This window comes from Rhinopithecus roxellana, chromosome 14 (genome assembly GCF_007565055.1).
Source record: "Rhinopithecus roxellana isolate Shanxi Qingling chromosome 14, ASM756505v1, whole genome shotgun sequence".
In the NCBI taxonomy this organism is placed as follows: Eukaryota; Metazoa; Chordata; class Mammalia; order Primates; family Cercopithecidae; genus Rhinopithecus; species Rhinopithecus roxellana.
Window position 1 is genome coordinate 90,685,713 of NC_044562.1, and position 22,549 is coordinate 90,708,261.

The following is a 22,549-nucleotide window of genomic DNA, read 5'->3' on the forward strand; positions in this document are numbered from 1 at the left end:
ATTTGAAGAAAAAAACTATTTTGTTACCTTTTTAAAAAACTTTGTTTTAGCCATTATAAAATCTGAAGTGAACTAGAAATGATCTTGTATTCAAAGAACTCTTAAAATACTTCAGAAAAAAATAATGTAAAGAAGCCAAATCATGAAAGGTAATTTTATCGAAAAAATATATAAAGATGCGGCCAGGTGTGGTGGTTCAAGCCTGCAATCCCAGCACTTTGGGAGGCCAAGGTGGGCGGATCACAAGGTCTGGAGATCAAGACCATTCTGGACAACAGGTGAAACCCCATCTCTACTAAAAATACAAAAAATTAGCCAGGTGTGGTGGCGCACACCTGTAGTCCCAGCTACTTGGGAGGCTGAGGCAGAATAATTGCTTATACTCAGGAGGCAGAGGCTGCAGTGAGCTGAGATTGCACCATTGCACTTCAGTCTGGGCAACAGAGTGAGACTCTGTCCCCCCAAAAATAAAATAAAAACATATATCTATAAAGGTAACTCGAAATGTTTTATCAACATGAAAACTGATGAAGTTACACAAAAATTAGAAAGCAATTACAGCAATGATATTACTAACCCATTTGTAATTCAGAAACAGTTTCTACCAGTGACCAGTCTAAACTATAACCGCAGTGGGATTTGTCCATTAGGTTATCCAGTACTTGTCTTACTGTTTGTCTCTCATCCACCATCATTGTTTTAGAACTGTCATCAGACATGTGGACTCTAATCACCAGCTATAACAAGTAAAAAGAAAAGTAAATGAACACTAAAAAATGGCATTCTAGAAAAGGCATTCATCTGATATCAAATAAAATTTAGATTAATGTATTTGTATATAAATTAAAACACAAATAATGACTTCATTATGCAAAAATATAGGCTAAAAATCAGACATCAAATACCCTGTTTAAGTAAATTTAAAGCACTTTAAAAATATTAACAACACATAAGGTTATAATGTTATGATTACTCCTTTAGGAGAATTCAGAACCAGAAAATTACTCCTTTTATAATGCATTTTACCCACAAAAAATACTACATGTGAAAAATATATTACTAGGAAGAAATGCCTCTGTATCTCTCCACATCTCAGAGGTACATTACATAAACAAGGCAATTCTCTACAAATCCATAAAACTGATAAAAAATCCCAAACCAGGAAGAGGCCCACATATCACCTTTTTCACTTGTGCTTCTTTAATTTTCTCTAGGGCAACTCTGATCTTCTCAGCTTTCAATTTTGCTGCCTGCTCTTCCTGTGAACACAAAGCATTTCAGATAAACAATGCTAAGATGATGAAATATTTAAGAAATATTTTTTATCCTTAAGGATGTTCTTAGCAATGAATTTCATTAAGAATATAACTTCACACACATAGAGCACATTTTAAAAATAACTGTTCACAAAGAGCAGACATATTGTAAAGAAACATTTTATAGATGCAGACTTGAAGATGTCATACATTAGGCATTTCTACATTCAATATTCTAGAGGAAAAAAAGAACTCTGTGATGGAGTAAATTACCAAATTTGATTTTGTCAATGTGAAGCAGATGAATTTCAGGTTCTGGGATAGGAGAAAAATGAACACATAGTGGCCATCTTTGGGTCTGACAATTTGTTTTACCTGCACAACCCCTCAACTCTGAATTTACACTTCCTCCAAAGTAACGGCATACTCTTGCATACTAATGTTCTGTTCTGTTACAGTGAAAGTGTCACTGTCACAAAAACATCTCCAGCAAAAAACAGTATCTGCCTATTTACAACCATATAAAAACCCTTTAAAAAATAAAAAAATGTAGGTACAATCTCATTAATACACCAATACAAATATAAGAAGCTGTCTTACTGCCTAAGTTTCACTCTGCTTTGGAAAATCATACAATGTAATCAATGTCTTATGTCAGTAAATTCAAAATTTGTTTCCATTAACTCACTGAAAATATTTTTAAATGCTAAATATGATTTTCCAAATAACTTAAAATTTCTAGTAACTTCTACCTCAGAAAACTTAGATTAAAAAGAGTAATAAAAATTATAACAACTAAAAATATACTTAAACCATTTGTCTATTTTTTTCTGAATTAGCACATAGTACTCTACTAGTGGTACTTAACTTGTAATTTCCAGCAATAGACCATAATATGCTGTGGCATTAATCTCCAATTTAAAAAAACTTGCATAAGTAAACTTTTGTTTATAAAGGATTATTTTCTATTTCTAGGCTTTTGATTACTCTAGAAAATACCTAAGAAAAATAAAAACTTCTTGGCTGGGCGCATTGGCTCATGTCTATAATCCTGGCACTTTGGGAGGCTGCGGCAGGAGGATCACTTGAGGTCAGGAGTTGGGAGACCAGCCTGGCCAACTTGGTGAAACCCCATCTCTAATTAAAATACAAAAATTAGCTGCACTTGGTGGTGTGTGCCTGTAATCCCAGCTACTTGGGAGGCTGAGGCAGGAGAATGCTCGAGCCTGGGAGACAGAGGCTGCAGTGAGCTGAGATTGTGCCACTGCACTCCAGCCTGGGCAACAGAGCGAGACTCCATCTCAAAAAAAAAAAAAAAAAAAAAAAAAAAAAAAAAAAAAAAAAAAAAAAAAAGAAAGAAAAATGGAAACTTCCACCTTAAATATTCCTTTATTTAAGTCTAAGAAAAAAACCTAATCATATCAGCCAAACTTTATCCTCTTTGCATTGTGGTGAAAACCACAATCCATATGTTATTCATTAAAAAGCTAAAGCTTCCAGGGCAAAAAACAAAAAGAGAAACTCAATTCAGTTCACAGATTTATTCTGTCTGCCTAAATCCTGTTGGCTTTCTTATTTATGAACTGCTTTTCTTTCTATTTTATACTCTAGGCTGTCTCCCATCATTTCAAGCTTAGTATTTACTATTTTGTGGAACAGAGAAGAAAACAGTGGTTAGGGAAGGCAGTGGGCTTGGCTGCCAGAAATCTGATCCCTTCCAATGAAAGGAGCCAATGAATTAACATAATAACCAGGGTCTGGAAATACTATCTGTAAACTCAATTAGGCAGAAAACAAAGAATTTTATTCTTTAAATGGAGAGGGCTAAGACAAGACTCAATTCTTATACTATTATATATTCCTCTGACTAAAAGATTAAATCATCCTATTTTTTTTAAAAATCCTTTATGCAAATAAACAAATAGCAGAATTATGAAACATGTTGATTACATTTTCAGACACAAATTTTTCTTTTTAAAACAAGCTCTGAAATGAGAAAACTAAATTACTGTCATTAAAACTCTCAGTTTTTAGAATTATGAGTCTTAGAGAAACAAATTGTTAGGTAAATTACCAAAACTTATATGCGTTTTTGATGAACAGAGCACTACTTTATAAAGGAATCCGCAATACTTCCATTTTCCAGCAGTTTTTATGAAATTAGTTACTTGACACATTTAGGGAAAGAGAAAGAAGAAGGCAGAAGTTTCATGAATATTTTCTCAATGGGATAATTATCTTATATTCCTCATGGCTCATTTGCCGCATCCTTATATTGGCATGAATTGCAAAGAAAGTTTACTGAAGTATATCTGCAAGTTTCACTTCATACCCCTGAAAAGTAAATTTAAAGTCTGAAGAGGAAAAACTGATATGTGGAATCAATATTTTGTATATCTGAAATACAAACATGAACAACTTTTTTTTTTTTTTTTTGAGATGATGGAGTCTAGCTCTGTTGCCCAGGCTGGAGTGCAGTGGGACGACCTTGGCTCACTGCAACCTCCACCTCCTGGGTTCGAGAGAGTCTCCTGCCTCAGCCTCCTGAGTAGCTAGGATTACAGGTGCCCGCCACAATGCCTGGCTAATTTTGTATTTTTAGTAGAGACAGGGTTTTGTCATGTTGGTGAGACTGGTTTCAAACTCCTAACCATAGGTGATCTACCTGCCTTGACCTCTAAAAGTGTTGGGATTACAGGCGTGAGCCATCGTGCCCAGCCAAGCATGAACTTCTAAAAGGTCAAATTCTTTATGGTATTATATAATCTATAAATTTAACATTTTAAAAGTTTAGAAGATGCCCTCAAAGCTTAACATATTTCTGAGAAAAAAAGGAATATTCAAGAGATTAAGACAAGGCATAAACTGGGAGAAAAAATACTTGCAAAAGACGTATCTGATAAAGAACTGTTATAGAAAAAAAAATGAGAGAGCTCTTAAAATTCTTTAAAATAAAAATGAACATGATTTTAAAAATAGGCAAAAGACCTGAAAAGATACCTCACTGAAGTGACAGCTAGTAAATAAACATATAAAAAGATGCTCAACATTATTTGTCATTAGGGAATTACAAGTAAAATGAGATACCCCTACACACCTATCAGAATGGCCAAAATCCAAAACACTGACAACACTAAATACTGGCAAGGATGTGGAACAATAGGAACTCTCATTCATTGCTAATGAGAATGTAAAACGGTACAGCCACTTTAGAAGACACTTTTGGCAGTTTTTTACAAAACTAAATGTACTCTTACCATACAATTCAATTCAGCAATTGTGCTCCTTGATATTTACCCAAATGAGTTGAAAATTGATGCCTACAAAGACATGCACATGGACGTTTACAGCAATCTTATTCATGAGTGCCAAAACTTGGAAGCAACAAAGACGTCACCCAGTAAGTAACAGATAAACTATGGTGCATCCTGACAATGGAATATTATTCAGCACTAAAATGAAATGAGCTCTCAAGTCATGAAAAGACATGAAGGAACATTAAGTGTGTAATACTAAGTGAAAGAAGCCAATCTCAGAAAGCTACTTAGTGTACAAATCTAACTACATGACACTGGAAAAGCCAAAACCATAAAGACAATAAAAAGATCAGTGGTTGCCACGGGTTAAAGAGGAAGGAGGAATGCATAGGCAGAGCACAGAGGATTTAACGGCCGTGAAACTATTCTGTATGATAATACAATGGTGGATACATGTTATCATATATATTTGCCAATATACATAGAATGTACAACACCGGCCAGGCATGGTGGCTCATGCCTGTAATCCCATCACGTTGAGAGGCCGAGCAGGTAGATAAGGAGTTGAAGACCAGCCTGGCCAACGTGGTGAAACCCTGTCTCTACTAAAAATACCAAAATTAGCCAGGTGCAGTGGTGGGCACTTGTAAACATAGCTACTCAGGAGGCTGAGAAAGGGAGAATTGCTTGAAACTGGAAGACGGAGGTTGAGGTAAACAGATCACACCACTGCACTCCAGCCTGGGCGACACAGCAAGACTCCATCCCCCTTCCCCCCCACCCAAAAAAAAGGTCACACAACGGACATAGAGATTAAACAAAGAAGAGACCTGTGTAATCAACTAACATACATTAAACCAATTAAATTTCCTAACCATCAATAAGAATTTTTATAAAGCAGCTAGATGGAGGCTATTTTAACAAATCCAAATCTAGCCGCTCTTCCATTTGCTCAAAATGCTACTCTTTATGCTTACATAAATTGGTCCAGTTTAAAACTGTATGAAATTAAGAGCTGGTTTAATTTCAACATAGGCATATTTTAGTTTATACTTCTCTCGTGTTATTAAAGGATAATCCTTGCTAGCAGCCTTCTGAAGAAACAGAACTGATCATGATACCTCTTTTAGAGTCTGAATATCATCCCTGGAACAAAATTGGAAATGAAAATGTTTATGTCAAATTGCAAGACTCCTAATATTTTTATGCTTCCTGTGGGTAATAAGCTCTTTCTCAGAGAGCTCTATTTGTGTCTACTATATTTAAGCAAACACCGTATCTTTTAACTGGGGAAAACAGAAATTGTCTTAAGCTCAAGGGGTGTTGTATAATACAGGAAAAATAAATAAATGTTTGCTGATACGTTTAGATGACATACTTAGAAGACCTCCAATAGTTTATTTATAAAGGCAACGCAAATCTACATTCAGTGTTTACGGCACAAGTTTAATACAAAAGACAAAGCTTTATTCATCTCATGTTCTGCTGCCAAAGTCAGGTGTTAAGTCTTCTGCCCCATATCCTTTGACTATCCCTTTCTTCACAACTATACTAAACATAAGTAAAAAACATCTCACACATGTAAAAACTTAAATTTCTCTCCGATACCTTCTCTTAAAAGAGCAAGAGACAATCTACTTTCTACTGAAAAATTCCTATGTGGCTATCAATAACCACCAAATGCCAAACCTCAAATTTACATAAAGGACAAAAACTATGTGAATATCCTATGATTAAATGAAAGCCAACACTGTGGTTACAAAGTGTTACAACTTTCTCTATGCTGTAAAAATTAGAATACTTACAGAAAGTGCTACTGTTGCTAACTTGTTTCTTCAACTGAGAAGCTTAAGCTTTGTAGGTTCAGAACAAACCCAGTTGAAATTAAGGGGCTAAACAGGGGTTAATAATTCCTTCAGGATCTAGTTGATTTCATAGGACTGCAATACAGTTATGTAAATTAAAATGATTCAAATAGAACCTGGAGTGATATAAACAGTTTAAGGGTCATTAAATAGTTTATTATGTAACACTGCTTAGAATCAAAATATAGTTATAGTAACAACTATAGCTGATCGAACAACGGGAGTCTGAGCTACTACTGTCCTTATATGCAAATGTTTTTCTGTAAATATATGTGACCTTCCATACTGGAGGGTTCTGCATTCCCAACCAAACTCAGATAAAAAATAACAGTATTCTCTGGATGCAAAATTCCCTATACAGGCCAGGCATGGTGGCTCACACCTGTAATCCCAGCACTTTGTGAGGCTGAGGCGGGCAGATCACCTGAGGTCAGGAGTTCACAACCAGCCTAGCCATCACAGCGAAACCCCGTCTCTATAAAAAAAATACAAAAATTAGCTGGGCGTGGTGGCATATGCCTATAAATCCCAGCTACTCGGGAGGCTGAGGCAGGAGAATTGCTTGAACCTGGGAAGTGGAGGTTGCAGTGAGCCAAGATGGCACCACTGCACTCCAGCCTGGGCAACAGAGCAAGACTCTGTCTCAAAATAATAATAAATAATAAAAATTTTTAAAATTTGCTATATAGAGGACGACTTTTCACATCCAAGGTCTCAGGACCAACTTCAGGACTTGTGTATGTATGTGCAGGTTTTGGTATCAATGTGGGTCCTGGAAGCAATTCCCTGTGTATATACGAAGGAATGACTGTGGTTTATTTTTAAACTTTTTGTTTTTTTTGGCAGGGGGATAGGGTCTTACTCTGTCGCCCAGGCTAGAGTGCAGCGGTGTGATCATGGCTCACTGCAGCCTTGACCTCCCAGGCTCAGGTGATTCTCCCACTTCAGCCTCCTGAGTAGCTGGGACTACAGGCATGCACCACCATGCCAGGCTAATTTTGTATTTTTTGGTAGAGATGGGGTTTCGCTATGTTAGGCAGGCTGGTCTTGAACTCCACCTGCCTTAGCCTCCCAAAGTACTGGGATTACAGGCATGAGCCACTGACCATGTTTATCCAAAACTTGCAAAAAATAACACTGCCTATGGTAGGAACTTTGTTTTGTTCACTGCTGTATCTCCAGGGTCATAAACATTGTCTGGCACATAATAGATACTCAGTAAATATTTGTTGAATGGATAAATGAAGTTATTTATTCTTTTCAATAGTTTCCAGTTACAGTTAGAGAAAAATAAGGCCTCGGTGTGGCTTGAGTAATCTGGCTCCTCCTGCCTACCTCTCCAAACCCAAATCAAGACACTTGCACTTTCATTAATGCAACTAGGGTGACTCTGGCAAAATGGTCTTTTTTCAACTTCTCAAACATGCCAAGCTCTTTCCCTTGACCTATGTACATGGAACACTCCCTTAAGCCCCAGGCTGGCTTCTTTGCATCCTCCAGGCTTTAGCTTAAATGTTACCCTCCTAGAACCCTCTGATCTCATCATCTAAATAAAATGTACCCCTAATCTTTTCCCCAGTATGTTCTACTCGTTTCCTTCATAGCACTTAACATGATTTAGAACTTCTTTACATGCTTGCTTGTCACCATTTATCATCTATCTTCATAAACAGACTGTGAGCTCCTGAGGGTGAGGAATAGGTATACTTTATGCAATGTTCTATCCCAGCACCCAGCAGGTCACGGCTCAGTAAGTATTGTTGAATTGGCAATGAAAATGGTAAAATGGTAAACTTAATCTGAGAGCCGTGTATAAAATGGATTGGAAGGGGGACGGGTAATAACAAAGAGCTAAGAGTGAGCCTGTAGTAGAGTGGTGGTAATGGGAATGCAACAAATGGGTGAGCTCAGTAAATCCTGCAGATTAAGACAAGCTTCATTATAAATTGGAGACATTAAATGAGAAGGAAGGTAGCAAAGATGATCAGAGGGTTCAAACCTGGTAATTAGGAGAATGTCAGCATCCTAAACAGAAACAGAAGAGATGATGACTGATATAAATTATGGAGCCCAGGGATAATGGAGGTAAGCTAAACACCTGTGGGATTTAAGGTGCTTGTAAGATGTTGGTGGTCTTCCAGGAAATGCCTAACAGCTGTTTGGAAACGTGCTCTTGGGAGACAGATCCATCTAGAATAGAGATCCTAGTTGAAGATACATGTGTGGAGTCTAGGGAAAGAGAGTAAATAGAGAACGAAGAGGGGACAGCTGAGGAAAAGGGAAAAAGAGCCATGACCAGCTTAGACTTCTATACTTCCCTGATCTTTAAATTTCTACCAGCACGCATAGATCTGCTTTAAAAAGAGAAACTCAGGGTAGAGAGAGGGTCCCACTGCTGACTTTGTTAAAGGGTCTTTTCTTTGAGCTGCTTCTTGGGGAGATTTTCATTTTGGTCTACCATCTTCTTTTATAAATGTACAAGGTTAGAAAGAAATTAAAGCAAACAAACCTCAGATACAGTAACAACAACTTAGGGACATTACCCATAACTATGTATATTTTTCAGAAATAAGTCTGATATTCTTGAATTTAACATTATTTAAATAAGCTAATGAAATAAAAACACGACTTAAAAAGAGGTAGAAAGCAATTCAGCTTCCCTACTGTATTATTCCCTAGTTAATGATGACAATGGCTAAAATATTTTAACTGGATATAAAATACCAGCCCAGTGAAAATCTGGCTGGACTGATTCAAAACATTCCAAGGGCAGAGAACCAGGCAATTAAAATTATAGCTTCCTCCTCTTCCAATTTGACTAAGTTAATATTAACTAAGATTCTGTTTACATGAGTAAATGTTTTAATTAAATGAGGAGGTAATAATATAAATAAGAACTAGGAAGCAAAGTCTGCTAAAGAAACCCAGAGTATGGACAACCATTAGTAGTAAAAGCAATGCTTTTTAGACTTTAAAATGCAATAGTGTCAAACTAGAAAAAGTGCAACACACTTGGGAAAATTAGGCATTTACAAAAGTTTAAAAACTAGTGAAAATTACTGAATATATTTTATACTCTCAATATTGCCTGACAGTCATTAAGATCAGTAAATAATTACCGTCTGTAAAAGAAAAAGTATCTCTATTAATGACAAAGATGCTAGAATAAGAAAATAATAATATAAAAGCATGATCAAAAACAGAAATCATATTCTACCTACAAGGCAGTAAATAGTTACATGCATGTGGAAAGAAGTATCACCTTGGTCAGCAAATGAGAAGGTTTTCCTGCAATGTTTCTCAGAAGAAGGGAGGTTTCCCTGTCCAGATAGGAGTGCTTGTTCAGAAAAGAGAAAAACAAAAACAAAAAAAGGCAATAACAGAAGTCAGTGGAGGTTTTATGTGTTTAAAACATAAAGTAGACAAAGCAAGAATGATTCTCTATAATTAATCTCGTATCTTTTCCCTAAGTTGAATGAAATATGTCCACAAAGAAAATGTAAAAAAAGAAAAAGAAAAGGAGCAGGGAGGTAAAGACATCACCGTGCCCACAGGCGTGTCCCAGCTGACTCCTGCTGATCCCTCCCTCTTTGGGAAATGGGTAGTACATGCAAAGACTGCAGAGCCAGTCTGCCTTCTAGGCCAATGCTCATGAACGCTGTGCACAGCACACAAATAAATGCATGTCAGAGACCAATGACTAAACTTCCTTTCTCTTGTTAAAGCCTATCAAGACCTATATGGCTTTAAATAGTATATTTTGATTAGAATAAGATGACATCATTTTTAAAAGCTTCTCCAAGTATTTCTGGTCAATTCAATGATAGCTGCACCAAGAGGAAAAATATTCATCAATATTTTGCCTAATGGATACACCTGTTTTCAGTAAAACTTTATTAACCCACTCATTATTATCAGAATAAAAATAGGAGTACACTGCACAGTAAAGAATTTGCAGAGCAAATGAATGACATGAACAAAATATTCAGAAGCATCACACACTTAAATTAATTCAAGTAATTGTTTTCGTGAAAATAATTTGTAAATGGCATGCATGGAACTTATCATTCTCTCCTTAATAACTTTTCAGTAACATGTTGTAAGATAATACAATTGTATTTTATTTATCCTTAAATTGTAGTTGTTTTGATATCTACATGTAATTTGGACTGGCCTCTCATGAAAAAATTCCAAATTAGTATTTAACAGTACACAGTTACTAATCACTATTAAAAAAATGTACAATACAGCTGAGTAAAAGTATAGAAAATATTGTGTTATATTTTATAAACGTAAATATAGGTCAAGTTATTCTTGGAAATTCTTTGGAAATAAACTAATGCAAATACTAGAGCAGCAACCCCTGTAAGAAAGTACATGGTCCCTAGAACTTTGGGAGGCCGAGACAGGCAGATCTCCTGAGGTCAGGAGTTTATGACCAGCCTGGTCAACATGGTGAAACCCCATCTCTACTAAAAATACAAAAATTAGCCGGGTGTGCTGGCAGGACTCTGTAATCCCAGCCACTCAGGAGGCTGTGGCAGGAGAATCGCTTGAACTTGGGAGGCAGAGGTTGCAGTGAGCTGAAATTGTGCCACTGCACTCCAGCCTGGGCGACAAGTGAAACTCTTGTCTCAGGGGGGAAAAAAAAAGTACATACATGGTCATAGATAAAATACACTACTTCAAGATTAAAAACATGTTACAGAAGATAATACAATCTTTGCTTACATCTATACTATGCTAAGCTTGCTATATGGTATTTTATTGCCTGCATTTTTAAAGCTGTGTTTTAATGCAAGGTAAACTTTGTAAGCATACCTGTCCCTCTCACCCATTCCTTATTAAAAAAAGAAACCTAACGTCCAATTTTTTTAATTGGACATATTCATCAAGATTAGCACTAACAAAGTCAAACAATAACAAGAACATAGAAAACTATCCCTAGGTCCTCATTTAACTAGATTGTATCGTCCTCTTAAAGGTAAGACTGATTGGCTTCTCCATAAAGACACTAGGTAAGTAGTAATTTCTGAAAATGCAATTTAGTTTGAGGTTAATGCTCAGCCAAGAAGTGAGGGAATTGGGAAAAACAAAGAACAAAAAGCACAATTTACAAGAGTAGCCATTCTTTGGTTTCTTTAGTTCTCTTATTTTTGTTTTTTTTAGGACAGAGTCTCCCTCTCTCACCCAGACTGGAATGCAGTGATGTAATCTCAGCTCACTGCAACCTCCGCCTCCCAGCTTCAAGCGATTCTCCTGCCTCAGCCTTCTAAGTAGGTGGGATCACAGGCACGGGCCATCACACCCGGCTAATTTTGTATTTTTATTAGAGATAGAGTTTCTCCATGTTGGCCAGGCTGGTCTTGAACTCCTGACCACAGGTGATCCGCCCGGCTTGGCCTCCCAAAGTGCTGAGATTATAGGTGTGAGCCACTGTGCCCAGCCACATTTCTTTACTTCTTTAATAAACTTGGTTTCACTTAAAAGTAAAAGCAACTATAACTTTCATTGCTCTTATTCCCATTCATTTTTAGCTATTCAAATATAATGGGGAAAAATGTACTGTTACACAATTACTATGTAAAACATGTAACATGTATTTTAAGAAATTATTTTCTTGAAAACTTACTGCTACTTATCTAAGTTACTTTTTTAGAAAAATGATCTCCAAGTGAGTAGATTATCTATATTCAGATAATTATATTTCAAATTTAAAAAAATAAAATCTGCCTCAGGCCATCAAAACAAAGTATGATTTGGTAAATGTAATTCCAAACATCAAATTCAAATTTAAGCTCTTAAAGAAAAACCACAAGATTTCATCAGTTCTCAAACTCATGACCTCAAGACTTCAAGTCACCAAAAAAACTGATAATTTGGTAAGTATGAGGCAATGATATTTAACTGTATCTGTTTAATGACACAGAAATAGAAGTCCATTTTGAAATATTAAGATATTTAAATAGCTTAAAATAAAAAGAGGGTAATCATTATGGTTGGTGGTCCCAAAATATGCCACATTCAAAAAATGAGACCACAAACAATAGCTAAACATGATCATAAATTATATCCCACATGGATGGTTACGTAGCTATTCACTATTTAGTTACTAGCAGTGAGGAAGGCCAGATCTCCAGGTTTTATTCAAACTATAGGATATTTGTAACAGAAACAACAAACATATAGAAACCAGAAGCAGCAGACTCCACTGGGCATGGTGGCTTGAACTATAATCCCAGCTACTCAGGAGGCTTAGATAGGAGGACCACTTTTGAGCCCAGAAGCTTAGGGCTGCAGTGAGCTAGGATTATGCCACTGCATTCCAGCCTGGGCAACAGAGCAAGACCCTGTCTCAGAAAATAAAGTATCTTCCTCCAACTGGTACCAGTCATAACATTGATCCTAGAATTCCTTGCTCTTCAGAAAAAAGGGACGGGGTAGGGTGAAACTGGTTACTGGATGGATGCAAGAGGGATGAGAAGAGTGCTGCACAGCTGAAGGACTAAGGAGAGTAAATCATGTGGTTTTAAAACGACACAATTTCTACCAGGGCCATATTATCAGTGAAACATTTTAAACTGCAGAAATTGTGGTTTTGGGTCAGAAACAAGTTGCGTATTTTTCACCCTTGATTACAGGGGAAAAAATCAGTGCTGTGTCTTTGTGGGTTGCTCTGCTATGGAGATCAGCAGTTACTGTGACTGAGTAAGGCCATTCTGTTTAGAAATATATTTTAAAAGTTTAGTTAAAAAAAAATTATGGTTTGGGCATGGCATCCAATCAGCCTTCAGTCTTGGTTTATGTTGCGAGTTAACAAAAATGCATACAGCTTCATATAAACAGGGCCTTCTTATATTTTCTTTTATTTACCAACTATAGACACAAAGTCAGGAGCTTATTTTTAATCCATTTTATTGATTTATTTCTCTTTTCCTCTTCATTTATTCAACCATTTTTTAGGCTCCAACTTTTGAGCATAGAACCATGCCAGCATTAGAGATGCAAAGGTGACCAAGATGGGCATTCCTTGCTTCACAGAATGTAGTCTAATAGGGAGATGCAGACCAACTTGCAACTACAGAACAGTGTGTTAAGTGGTAGGTGAGCAAGGAGACAAGTATCTAACCCCAAATTAGGGGCTTAATAAAGTTAATTCTGAAAAAGCTACAGTCCTGGAGGATGATTAAGAGGCTGCTGGGGTGGCGGTGTGAGGGAGTGTGGCAGAGTAGAAACAGAGGGCAAAGGGATATCTGAGACCAATGGTTCTCAAAAGAGGGTAGTTCTGCCCTCAAGCGGGAATTTCAGAAAATGTTGAGGACATTCTGGGCTGCCACAATGAAGAGGAGAGGGAGAGTTACTGGTATTTATTGGGAAGTCAAAAATGCCAGATGCCTTGCGAGCATGGTACAATGTCAATAACAACAGAAGTCCCACATTCCACATGATTGTTAAATATCCTTATACGGAGAGTCGTAGAGATGGGAAATCTTGTTTACAACAATCTGAGCTTAGAATCTAATTTCATTTTACATCTAAAAAGTGTTTTTGCATGATTTTAATATTGAATGAATTTTCCAGGAGTGCTATTACTCTCTAAAATAAATTGAAAGAAGTCTGCACTTTCTTTTGTTCTGAGTTTACAAAGAGCTGCTCATAATGTTGGAAAATAATTTCACCAATGGAAAACTAGCTTAAAATAAGAGTTGACAGTACCACAACTGGCAGTGTACACTCTGTCACATGTCAGCAAATGATAAGTTAAAAGCTAAATAATATTAAATTAGTGAAAACATGAAATTAACTTTATTAGTAAAAATTGTTTTAAAATATTTCATACTACTGTTGTCATATTTAAAATATATAGCACAGAAGGCCAGGAGTGGTGGCTCATGCCTATAATCCCAGCACTCTGGGAGGCTGAGGCAGGTGGATCAGGTGGATCACTTAAGGTCAGGAGTTTGAGACCAGCCTGGCCAACATGGCAAAACTAAAAATACAAAATTAGCCAGGTGTGGTGGCGCAGTCCTGTAGTCCCAGCTACTTGGGAGGCTGAGGCAGGAGAATCATTTGAACCCGGGAGGCAGAGATTGCAGTCAGTACCACTGACTATAAAAGATGGCACCACCGTACTATAGCTTTAGCAACAGAGCAAGACTCCACCTTAAAGAAATAAAATATATAGCATGATGAAAAATCTACACTGTAAAATATCAGATATCAAATGATTTTATTACTACCATCTCATCCCACATTATAACACTGAAATTATTTTGTCAATACAATTACAAATAATCTTATCTCATTTGCAAGAATTTTACATGTTCCCATTTTCTCTACTTGTCTATAAACTGTCTCAGCACATTATCCCTACTTCAATTAAGATTATTTCCCTTTTTCTCATAGTATATACAAATATGTCACACATCTGCTATCATTTATCATAACATGTTTCACTTCTGGGGTCCACTTATATTTCTGTTCTTTTTCCTATACTTCTTTAAAAAAAAAAAGCCTTCTGATCTCATTTCTCTTAAACCCAAAGTTCTTGATTACAGGTAGGTGTAAGGTTTGACTACTTCATTATGTCTTTTAATAGTGGCAGCTAAGTATTTACATACTGAAACAGATACATTACTTTATTATAAATTATGTTTTCAATATTTCTCCTTCATAGGTGTTGGGGCATTACATTCATATAAAAAGTAGGTATGTAAGTAGGTTATATTTTTTACAAATTTCACTTGAACAGTAAAGATGGTGTTAGAAATCATCACAAAGGTAATTTAACATTTTCTGTTAGCCACACTAATTTTAAAAAGTATAAAAAGAAAACACTGAAATATTCATATATTTTAGTTAACCAAAAATATCCGAAATTTTAACAAGTAATTAATACAAATAAATTTTGTGGTTTTTGTTTTTTGAGTCTTGCTCCATCACTCAGGCTGAAGTACAGTGGTGTGATCTCAGCTCACTGCTATGATCTTGCCTCACTGCAGCCTCCGCCTCTTGAGTTCAAGCAATTTTTCTGCCTCAGCCTCCTGAATAGCTGGGATTACAGGCATGTGCCACCACGCCTGGCTAATTTTGTATTCACCATGTTGGCCAGACTGGTCTTGAACTCCTGGCCTCAAGTAATCTGCCTGCCTCGGCCTCCCAAAGTGCTGGGATTACAGGTATGAGCCAACACACTCGGCCATGAGATTTTTTTACATTTTTGTTTCATAGTAAGTCTTTGAAGTCCAGTATGTATTTTATCCTTACAGCACACCACAATTTGGATTAACCACATTTTAAATACTTAATAGGCACATGTGGCTAGTGGCTACCATACAGAACAGTACACCTCTGAAGCATCCAGATTTGCCAATCACTGACCAAAGAATACATTTTATTAAGAAAGAAAGTAGGCCTTCAGTTAAGCATCAGTGCAGAATCATTCCATTTGGTATCTCTGCTGTGAAGAACAATTAAATTTGTTAGTATCTTAAGAAATTTACAAAAGCTCTCAGTTTCAGAATAAAGAAGGCATGTTGTTTCAGGTTCTAAAACAAAAATTATCTACATCAATTATGCCACCACCTACATAATCATACCAGGAGTATTATTCAATGGTACCATATCTAAAGTTGCTTATTTGTTTTTGTTAATTTATTAAGTTTAATTTTTATTTGAAAAACTGAAGTTATATGAAAAGGTTTCATCATCTGGAGTTCTAACGAATGCTTTCCTCTTCATTAAGTCACGCCATGGCATGTTTATAGAACTTACAGGTGTCAGCTCAGCCTGTTCTTCTGTGAAGTCAATATGACGCTTGGCCTGCTTGCTGGAACATCTCAGAGAAATAGCATGCTGTGAAAATGGAGTAAGGAAGAAAATGATAGGTAAAGGAGGTGAAACGGGCAGCTCTCATTACCATGCAGGAAGAGAAAAAGATCAATGAAGTGAAACAAAACAGTAATGAAACAAAATAGTAATGAAAAGTTGCATGCAATTACCTTTCATTCTCTTATATGCAAAAATTATAAAGGTAAGACCCAGATGATCCTAACCCTTGATAATTTAAGGATAACCTCACTCCACTTCTGGACAGTAGAGTTCTATGAAATAATTGTGCAGAAACATTATGTCCAATACCAATTCATGCTAACAAACCTCAACTGGCCCTTAACCACTGTTTGGCAGTGCTCTTAATTTTTCCCCTTATGTTATGCCTGTTCTAAGTCTCTATGTTCTTCAAGCTTCTAGCTTCCCTCTTCCCTCTCTTCATATGACTGCACTTCCTTCCATGTGAGAAAGCTACACCCATTTATCATGAGGATCTTCATTAGAATGTACCTTGTAATTATACCCATATTTTTATTCTTCCCTCAAATTCTAGATGAATAAATGTGTTTTGTTTCCCCTTCCAAAGCTAAGCATGTTCTAGATCTCATTCATTCCCCCTCCTAAAGAGAGAGTATCTTTAGTGTCTGATACTCAACTAGATCAGTCCATTGAGGGTGAGGAGAAGAGGAAAGTGTTCAATTCTGGGTACTGTCCTCTTGTTTCTCCTCTCCACTGCCAAATTCCCTGAATTCATGCTAGAAGGTGCCTCCTCCACTTCCCAACCACTCATTTATCCCTTAATTTCTTGCCATCTTTCTTTCCTAAAGCCTTCATCCTTTGAGTTACAATGTATTCTGTAATTCATTCTCAAAGTCATCAAGAACTTTTTAACGAAAAAGGTTTTCTGTTTTTTCCATCATAGTTTCTACCACACTGTACCAAAATCACTTGTCTGGTTGTCTATATCCTCCCCTCCACCACTCCATACAATAAATTATCACTTCATAAGGACATTGTTTTTTGTTTTTTTTTTTTGTTATTGTTTTTGAGATGGAGTCTCACTCTGTCGCCTGGACTGGAGTGCAGTGGCATGATCTCAGCTCACTACAACCTCCGCCTTCCGGGTTTAAGCAATTTTCCTGCCTCAGCTTCCCGAGTAGCTGGGATTACAGGCGCTTGCCACCACGCCTGGCTAGTTTTGTACTTTTAGTAGAGATGGGATGTCACCATGTTGGTGAGGCTGGTCTTGAACTCCTGACCTCAAGGGATCCACCCACCTCCACCTCCAAAAGTTCTGGGATTACAGGCATGAGCCACTGTGCCCGGCCAACATTGTGTATTATATTCCAGTTTTATCCCTTACATCCCACCACAGTGCCTGCACTCAAATATTTACAGAATGTATGAATAACTTTCTACTTGACCTTCATGCCACATGCTTGAAACCAGATCAAGATGGTTTTTGTTTTTCCCTCTGTATTTTCTCATTAAACATATTCTGTTTCAATGACTACATCAACAGGAGGCCCATCAAATCTATACTGCCAGTTTCCCTTTTCTTAGGAAACAGATACTGAAGTATTAAGGAATATAAGGGAATGATAATGCAACCAACTCTCAAAGGATTCAGGAAAAATAAATACAGACATAGCACAATAATGTGGTAAAATGTTAAAAATTACATGGCTAATGAATTTCATGAGTTCTCTGTACTATTCTTTAAAGGTTTTGTAAGTATAATATTTCAAAATAATTTTTTTAAAAAACATCACTTCTTTCTAGACTCCATCGTGCACAAGTGTCCATCATATTTTCAAATGCTTACTGGTTAAACTTTTTAAAAACCTAAATCTGGGCTGGGCACAGTGGCTCACGCCTGTAATCCCAGCCCTTTGGGAGGCTGAGGCAGGCAGATCACTTGAGGTCAGGAGTTCGAGACGAGCCTGGCCAACATAGTGAAACCCCGTTTCTACTAAAATTACAAAAAATAGCCAGGAGTGGTGGCTTGTGCCTGTAGTCCCACCCAGCTACTCCGGAAGCTGAGGCAGGAGAATTGCTTGAACCCGGGAGCCAGAGGTTGCAGTGAGCCGAGATGGCGCCATTGCACTCCAGCCTGGGCAACAGAATGAGGCAACAGAATCAAAACAAAAAAAAAATTAAATCCGAAGTATTCAACAAGAGATGTTAAATGTAAAACAGTACAATGGAATACTAGAGCTATTACGCAGTATACCCTTACCAGAAAAGGATGTATGTGAAATGACAAAAACAATACAAAATAGTAAATAAACAAAGATTAAAAATTTATGTTACAGTAACATGAATAAAAAGGGATTATGGAATAATATAGCTTTTTAATGTTAATTAGGTCTATTTCCATAAAGTACCTATTTTCTTACCAAAAAATATTATCTGCTCCAAGTCTAATCTTTGCCTACTCTTTATCACTACTTTCATAAATCTAAAAGCTGTGCTCAAAATATGTAACAAAAAATGTCCAGTGAGTCTCCCACGGGGAAAAAAATGAATTTAAAGGTCAATTCTCTATATAAATTTTGCTATAAATTTTCTCAGTTTTGAAACTTTCATTTGTATTACAAAGTGTTGTATCATTTTGTTTGATAAAAACTTTCTATCAATCTTACAAAAACTCACCACAAATCTCTGCAAAGTTACGAACCACTACTTTCTTGAACTGAATCTATAACATGTTAAAACAAAGTGCCATTTACAAGCCAGAATCCTTGGGGTGGGATGGGAATGCACATATTAAAAAGCATTGATCTGGCCAGCCGCAGTGGCTCACGCCTGTAATCCCAGCACTTTGGGAGGCCCAGGCGGGTGAATCATTTGAGGTTAGGAGTTCGAGACCAGCCTGGCCAGCAGGGTGAAACTCCGTCTCTACAAAACATACAAAGACAAGCCAGGTGTCGTGGTGCACGCCTGTAGTCACAGCTACTAGGGAGGCTGAGACACGAGAATCGCTTGAATCCAGGAGGTGGAGACTGCAGTGAACTGAGATTGCGCCACTGCACTCCAGCCTAGGTGAAAGAGTGAGACCCTGTCTCAAAAAATAAATAAAATAAATAAAAACCATTTATCTGAACATAGGAGCCAAACCACTATAAAGAAATGGCCTTGTACCAAAGTAGTGGTTACAAATAAAACACTTCCTTGTGACAGCTAACACTTTAGATTACAACCAGAAAGAAGTGGAGGCTTATGACCACTCATTAGTGTTTCAATAAAATACATTTCCCTCATCTTTACTAACACGTGTATGCATTTTCCACAAATCGTATGTCGAAAGTAAGAATAGCATGATGGTTAAGAATGGAGACCCCAGTGCTAGAGTGCCTGGGTTCAAGCCCCGGCTTGGCCATTTATTGACAAGGTGATTCTGGGCCTATGATTTAACCTGTTTCCTCATGTGCAAAATGGGGATAATCACAGCATTTATCTTCAAAGGTTGGCATAAAAATTATGAATGATTAATATTACTACTAAGAATGGGAACTGCCAGCCCTCATCTTAATTGTATTTAAGCTTTATTTAGCTTAGAGCTAGAAGTTAACTTAATTTTACTTAAAATATTGAGAAAAAATACAAAACCACCACAAGATGGGGATATTATTACATACATCTCCTCTGCCTTTTTCTCTCCTGCCTATGTAGTTCTGTCTCTAGGCCCGGCTCTGAGAGCACTGGCCAGTCTACTCGTCTTGATTTTCCTTCAATTCTGTGATGAAGTAGCGTAATATGGTGGTATGAGCTCTACAACCAGTATGTTTGAGTTCAAACCCTTAGGCAAGTTATTTAGTCTCTTTCTACCTCAGTTCCTTCCATTGTAAAAGAGGGATAATCGTGCCCTCCACAAGGTGTTGGGGTCTGCACAACGTGTGTTAAGACATAAAACACAATGGCTAACAGAACAAGCACTCAATTTTTCTGTTTTGCCCCCTTTCCTCTTTATTCTGCTCTCCTTCTACTGGATATTATATAGCCAGTAAATTTGTGAATGTTTTTAAAACATTTCTTTTTGTTTTATAGCCCCTATTCATTTTAAATAGATGAATATATTTCTTCTTTTTTTTTTTTTGGAGATGGAGTCTTGCTCTGTCACCCAGGATGGAGTGCAATGGCGTGACCTTGGATCACTGCAACCTCTGCCTCCTGGATTCAAACGAGTCTCCTGCCTCAGCCTCCTGAGTAGCTGGGATTACAGGTGTCTGGCACCATGCCAGGCTTTTTTTTTTTTTTTTTTTTTTTTTGTATTTTTAGTAGAGACGGGGTTTCACCATGTTGGCCAGCCTGGTCTCGAACTTCTGACCTCAAGTGATCCGCCTGCCTTGGCCTCCCAAAGTTCTGGGATTACAGGCGTGAGCCACTGCGCCGACGTTACCTATTCCTTTAAATTTGGCAAAAGGTTTTGCTGAATCTTAAGAAAACTTGATGATTATATTATGTATATCATGATGAAAAAATCCTTTGAATCTGCTATAAAGTAATAGCTTTACAAAGTATTTTCATTTTAAAAATACATTGTCATGTATAAAATTCCAAATTCAAAAAAATTATTAAAATTTAATAATCCCACCAGAAAAATAAAGGTAAATTCTAACATTAACCTTTAATTAGTAATATCCTACTTTATATGAAAATTATAACATGAAATTACCATTTAAATTTGCAAACTGTTGTCTTATTGAGATGTTTTATCAGTTAACAGGAATAAAAGTACCACAAAGATGAGTAAATCAGTTGCAACATATTTTGTAATGGTTGAGAAATAGCCTTTATTACAATTTATTTCAACTACAGTGAATTCTAGTTTTAAAAACATAGCATATGGTCATTATTGCTGACAGACTTTATAATAATATTGATTGAAGTTATTCTATAATTCATTTGGGAAATAATTATTTTTAACAATCAGCTACACTAAGATTTTTATGAAGATTGGGAAGCAAACGTTGTGGTTTTAGAACTCAAACACAGGATTTCTCAGTTATCTGACCCACTTAATCTTGTCAGTATTGGCTTTGATGAAATAGTATGAGGCTTAAATGAGATAACATATGTGAAGTGCTGGAAGTACAGTATTTTAACAAAAGCCGAGCAAAAGAAAGGCAGGCAAAAAAGATAAACTCTTTGAGAAGTTAAATTGTACTGTGCCTGTCCATGGTGACAGGCAGAAAGACGAGCCACAATATTACTTTTAGATGGGCAACTTAACTACTCATGTCCCCAAGATGAAACAGTATTAATTTCAAATTGGTATTTTTAACTGGTATTTGTATCACTAAATTTCAGTAAAAGCCACTATTCTATGCTGGGTTTCTCTAAACAGTTAAGTATAATTACTGGCTCTAGAGAACCTAGATATGAAAAAAGAGTTCACTATTAAAGAGTTTTTATGTATGTTACTTCACAGTCATCATCCTGAAAAAAAAAAAATGCTGCTAATTTTAGAGTGTAGGCTTCTAGATTTAAAATGGTGGAATGAACACATGCATATATTTGTTCATTCAAATACTTGAGTGCTTTTTTTTTTTTTTTTTTTTGAGACGGAGTTTCACTCTGTCACCCAGGCTAGAGTGAAGTGGTGCGATCCTTGCTCCCGGGTTCAAGTGATTCTCCTACTTCAGCCTCCGGAGTAGCTGGGATTACAGGCATGCACAACCAAGCCCGGCTAACTTTTCTATTTTTAGTAGAGACGGGGTTTCACCAGATTGGTCAGGCTGGTCTTGAACTCCTGACCTCAAGCAATCCACCTGCTCAGGCCTCCCAAAGCGCTGTGATTACAGGCGTGAGCCACCACGCCGGGCCAAATATTTGAGTGCGTATGAGCCAAGTACTATTCTAGATGTGATGAGTACATCAGGAATTTAAAAAATGAAAAATCTCTCTCCTCCTGAAGCTGATATTCAAGTTGGAGAGGACAATTAAAAAGTAATGTATATAGTATGTTAAATGGAGATAAGTACTAAAAAGAAAAAAAAAAACGAGAGATAAAAAGTAATCAAAGGCTGAGCACGGTGGCTCACAGCTGTAATCCTAGCACTTTTGGAGGCCAACGTTTGGGGATTGCTTGAGCCCAGGAGTCTGATACAGTGCCTGGGCAATATAGTGAGACACCATCTCTTCAAAAAATTTAAAAAATTAAATGGGCATGATGTCATATGCCTGAGGTCCCAGCTACTCCAGAAACTGAGGCAGGAGGATCCACTGAACCCAGGAAGCAGAGGTGACAGTGAGCCAAGATGGTACCACTGCGCTCCAGCCTGAGTGACAGAACGAAAATCTGTCTCAAAAAAAAAAAAAAAAAAAAAAAAAGGTA

At 36.9% G+C, this 22,549-nt stretch overlaps 1 protein-coding gene across 3 annotated transcripts in view; it reads right to left on the reverse strand.

The window, feature by feature from the left end:
* Window positions 1–22,549, reverse strand: part of RAPH1 (Ras association (RalGDS/AF-6) and pleckstrin homology domains 1) — a 105,674-nt gene that overhangs the window by 27,051 nt on the left and 56,074 nt on the right. The window contains exons 5-8 of one of the 3 annotated variants that reach the window (XM_030916195.1): window positions 16,153–16,233; window positions 9,641–9,715; window positions 1,182–1,259; window positions 578–737 (exon numbers count right to left, since the gene is read on the reverse strand). In XM_030916195.1, coding sequence (XP_030772055.1) covers window positions 578–737; window positions 1,182–1,259; window positions 9,641–9,715; window positions 16,153–16,233 — 394 coding nt within the window. The remainder of the gene's footprint in view (window positions 1–577; window positions 738–1,181; window positions 1,260–9,640; window positions 9,716–16,152; window positions 16,234–22,549) is intronic. The other 2 variants (XM_030916196.1, XM_010352621.2) reach the window with 2 other exon arrangements.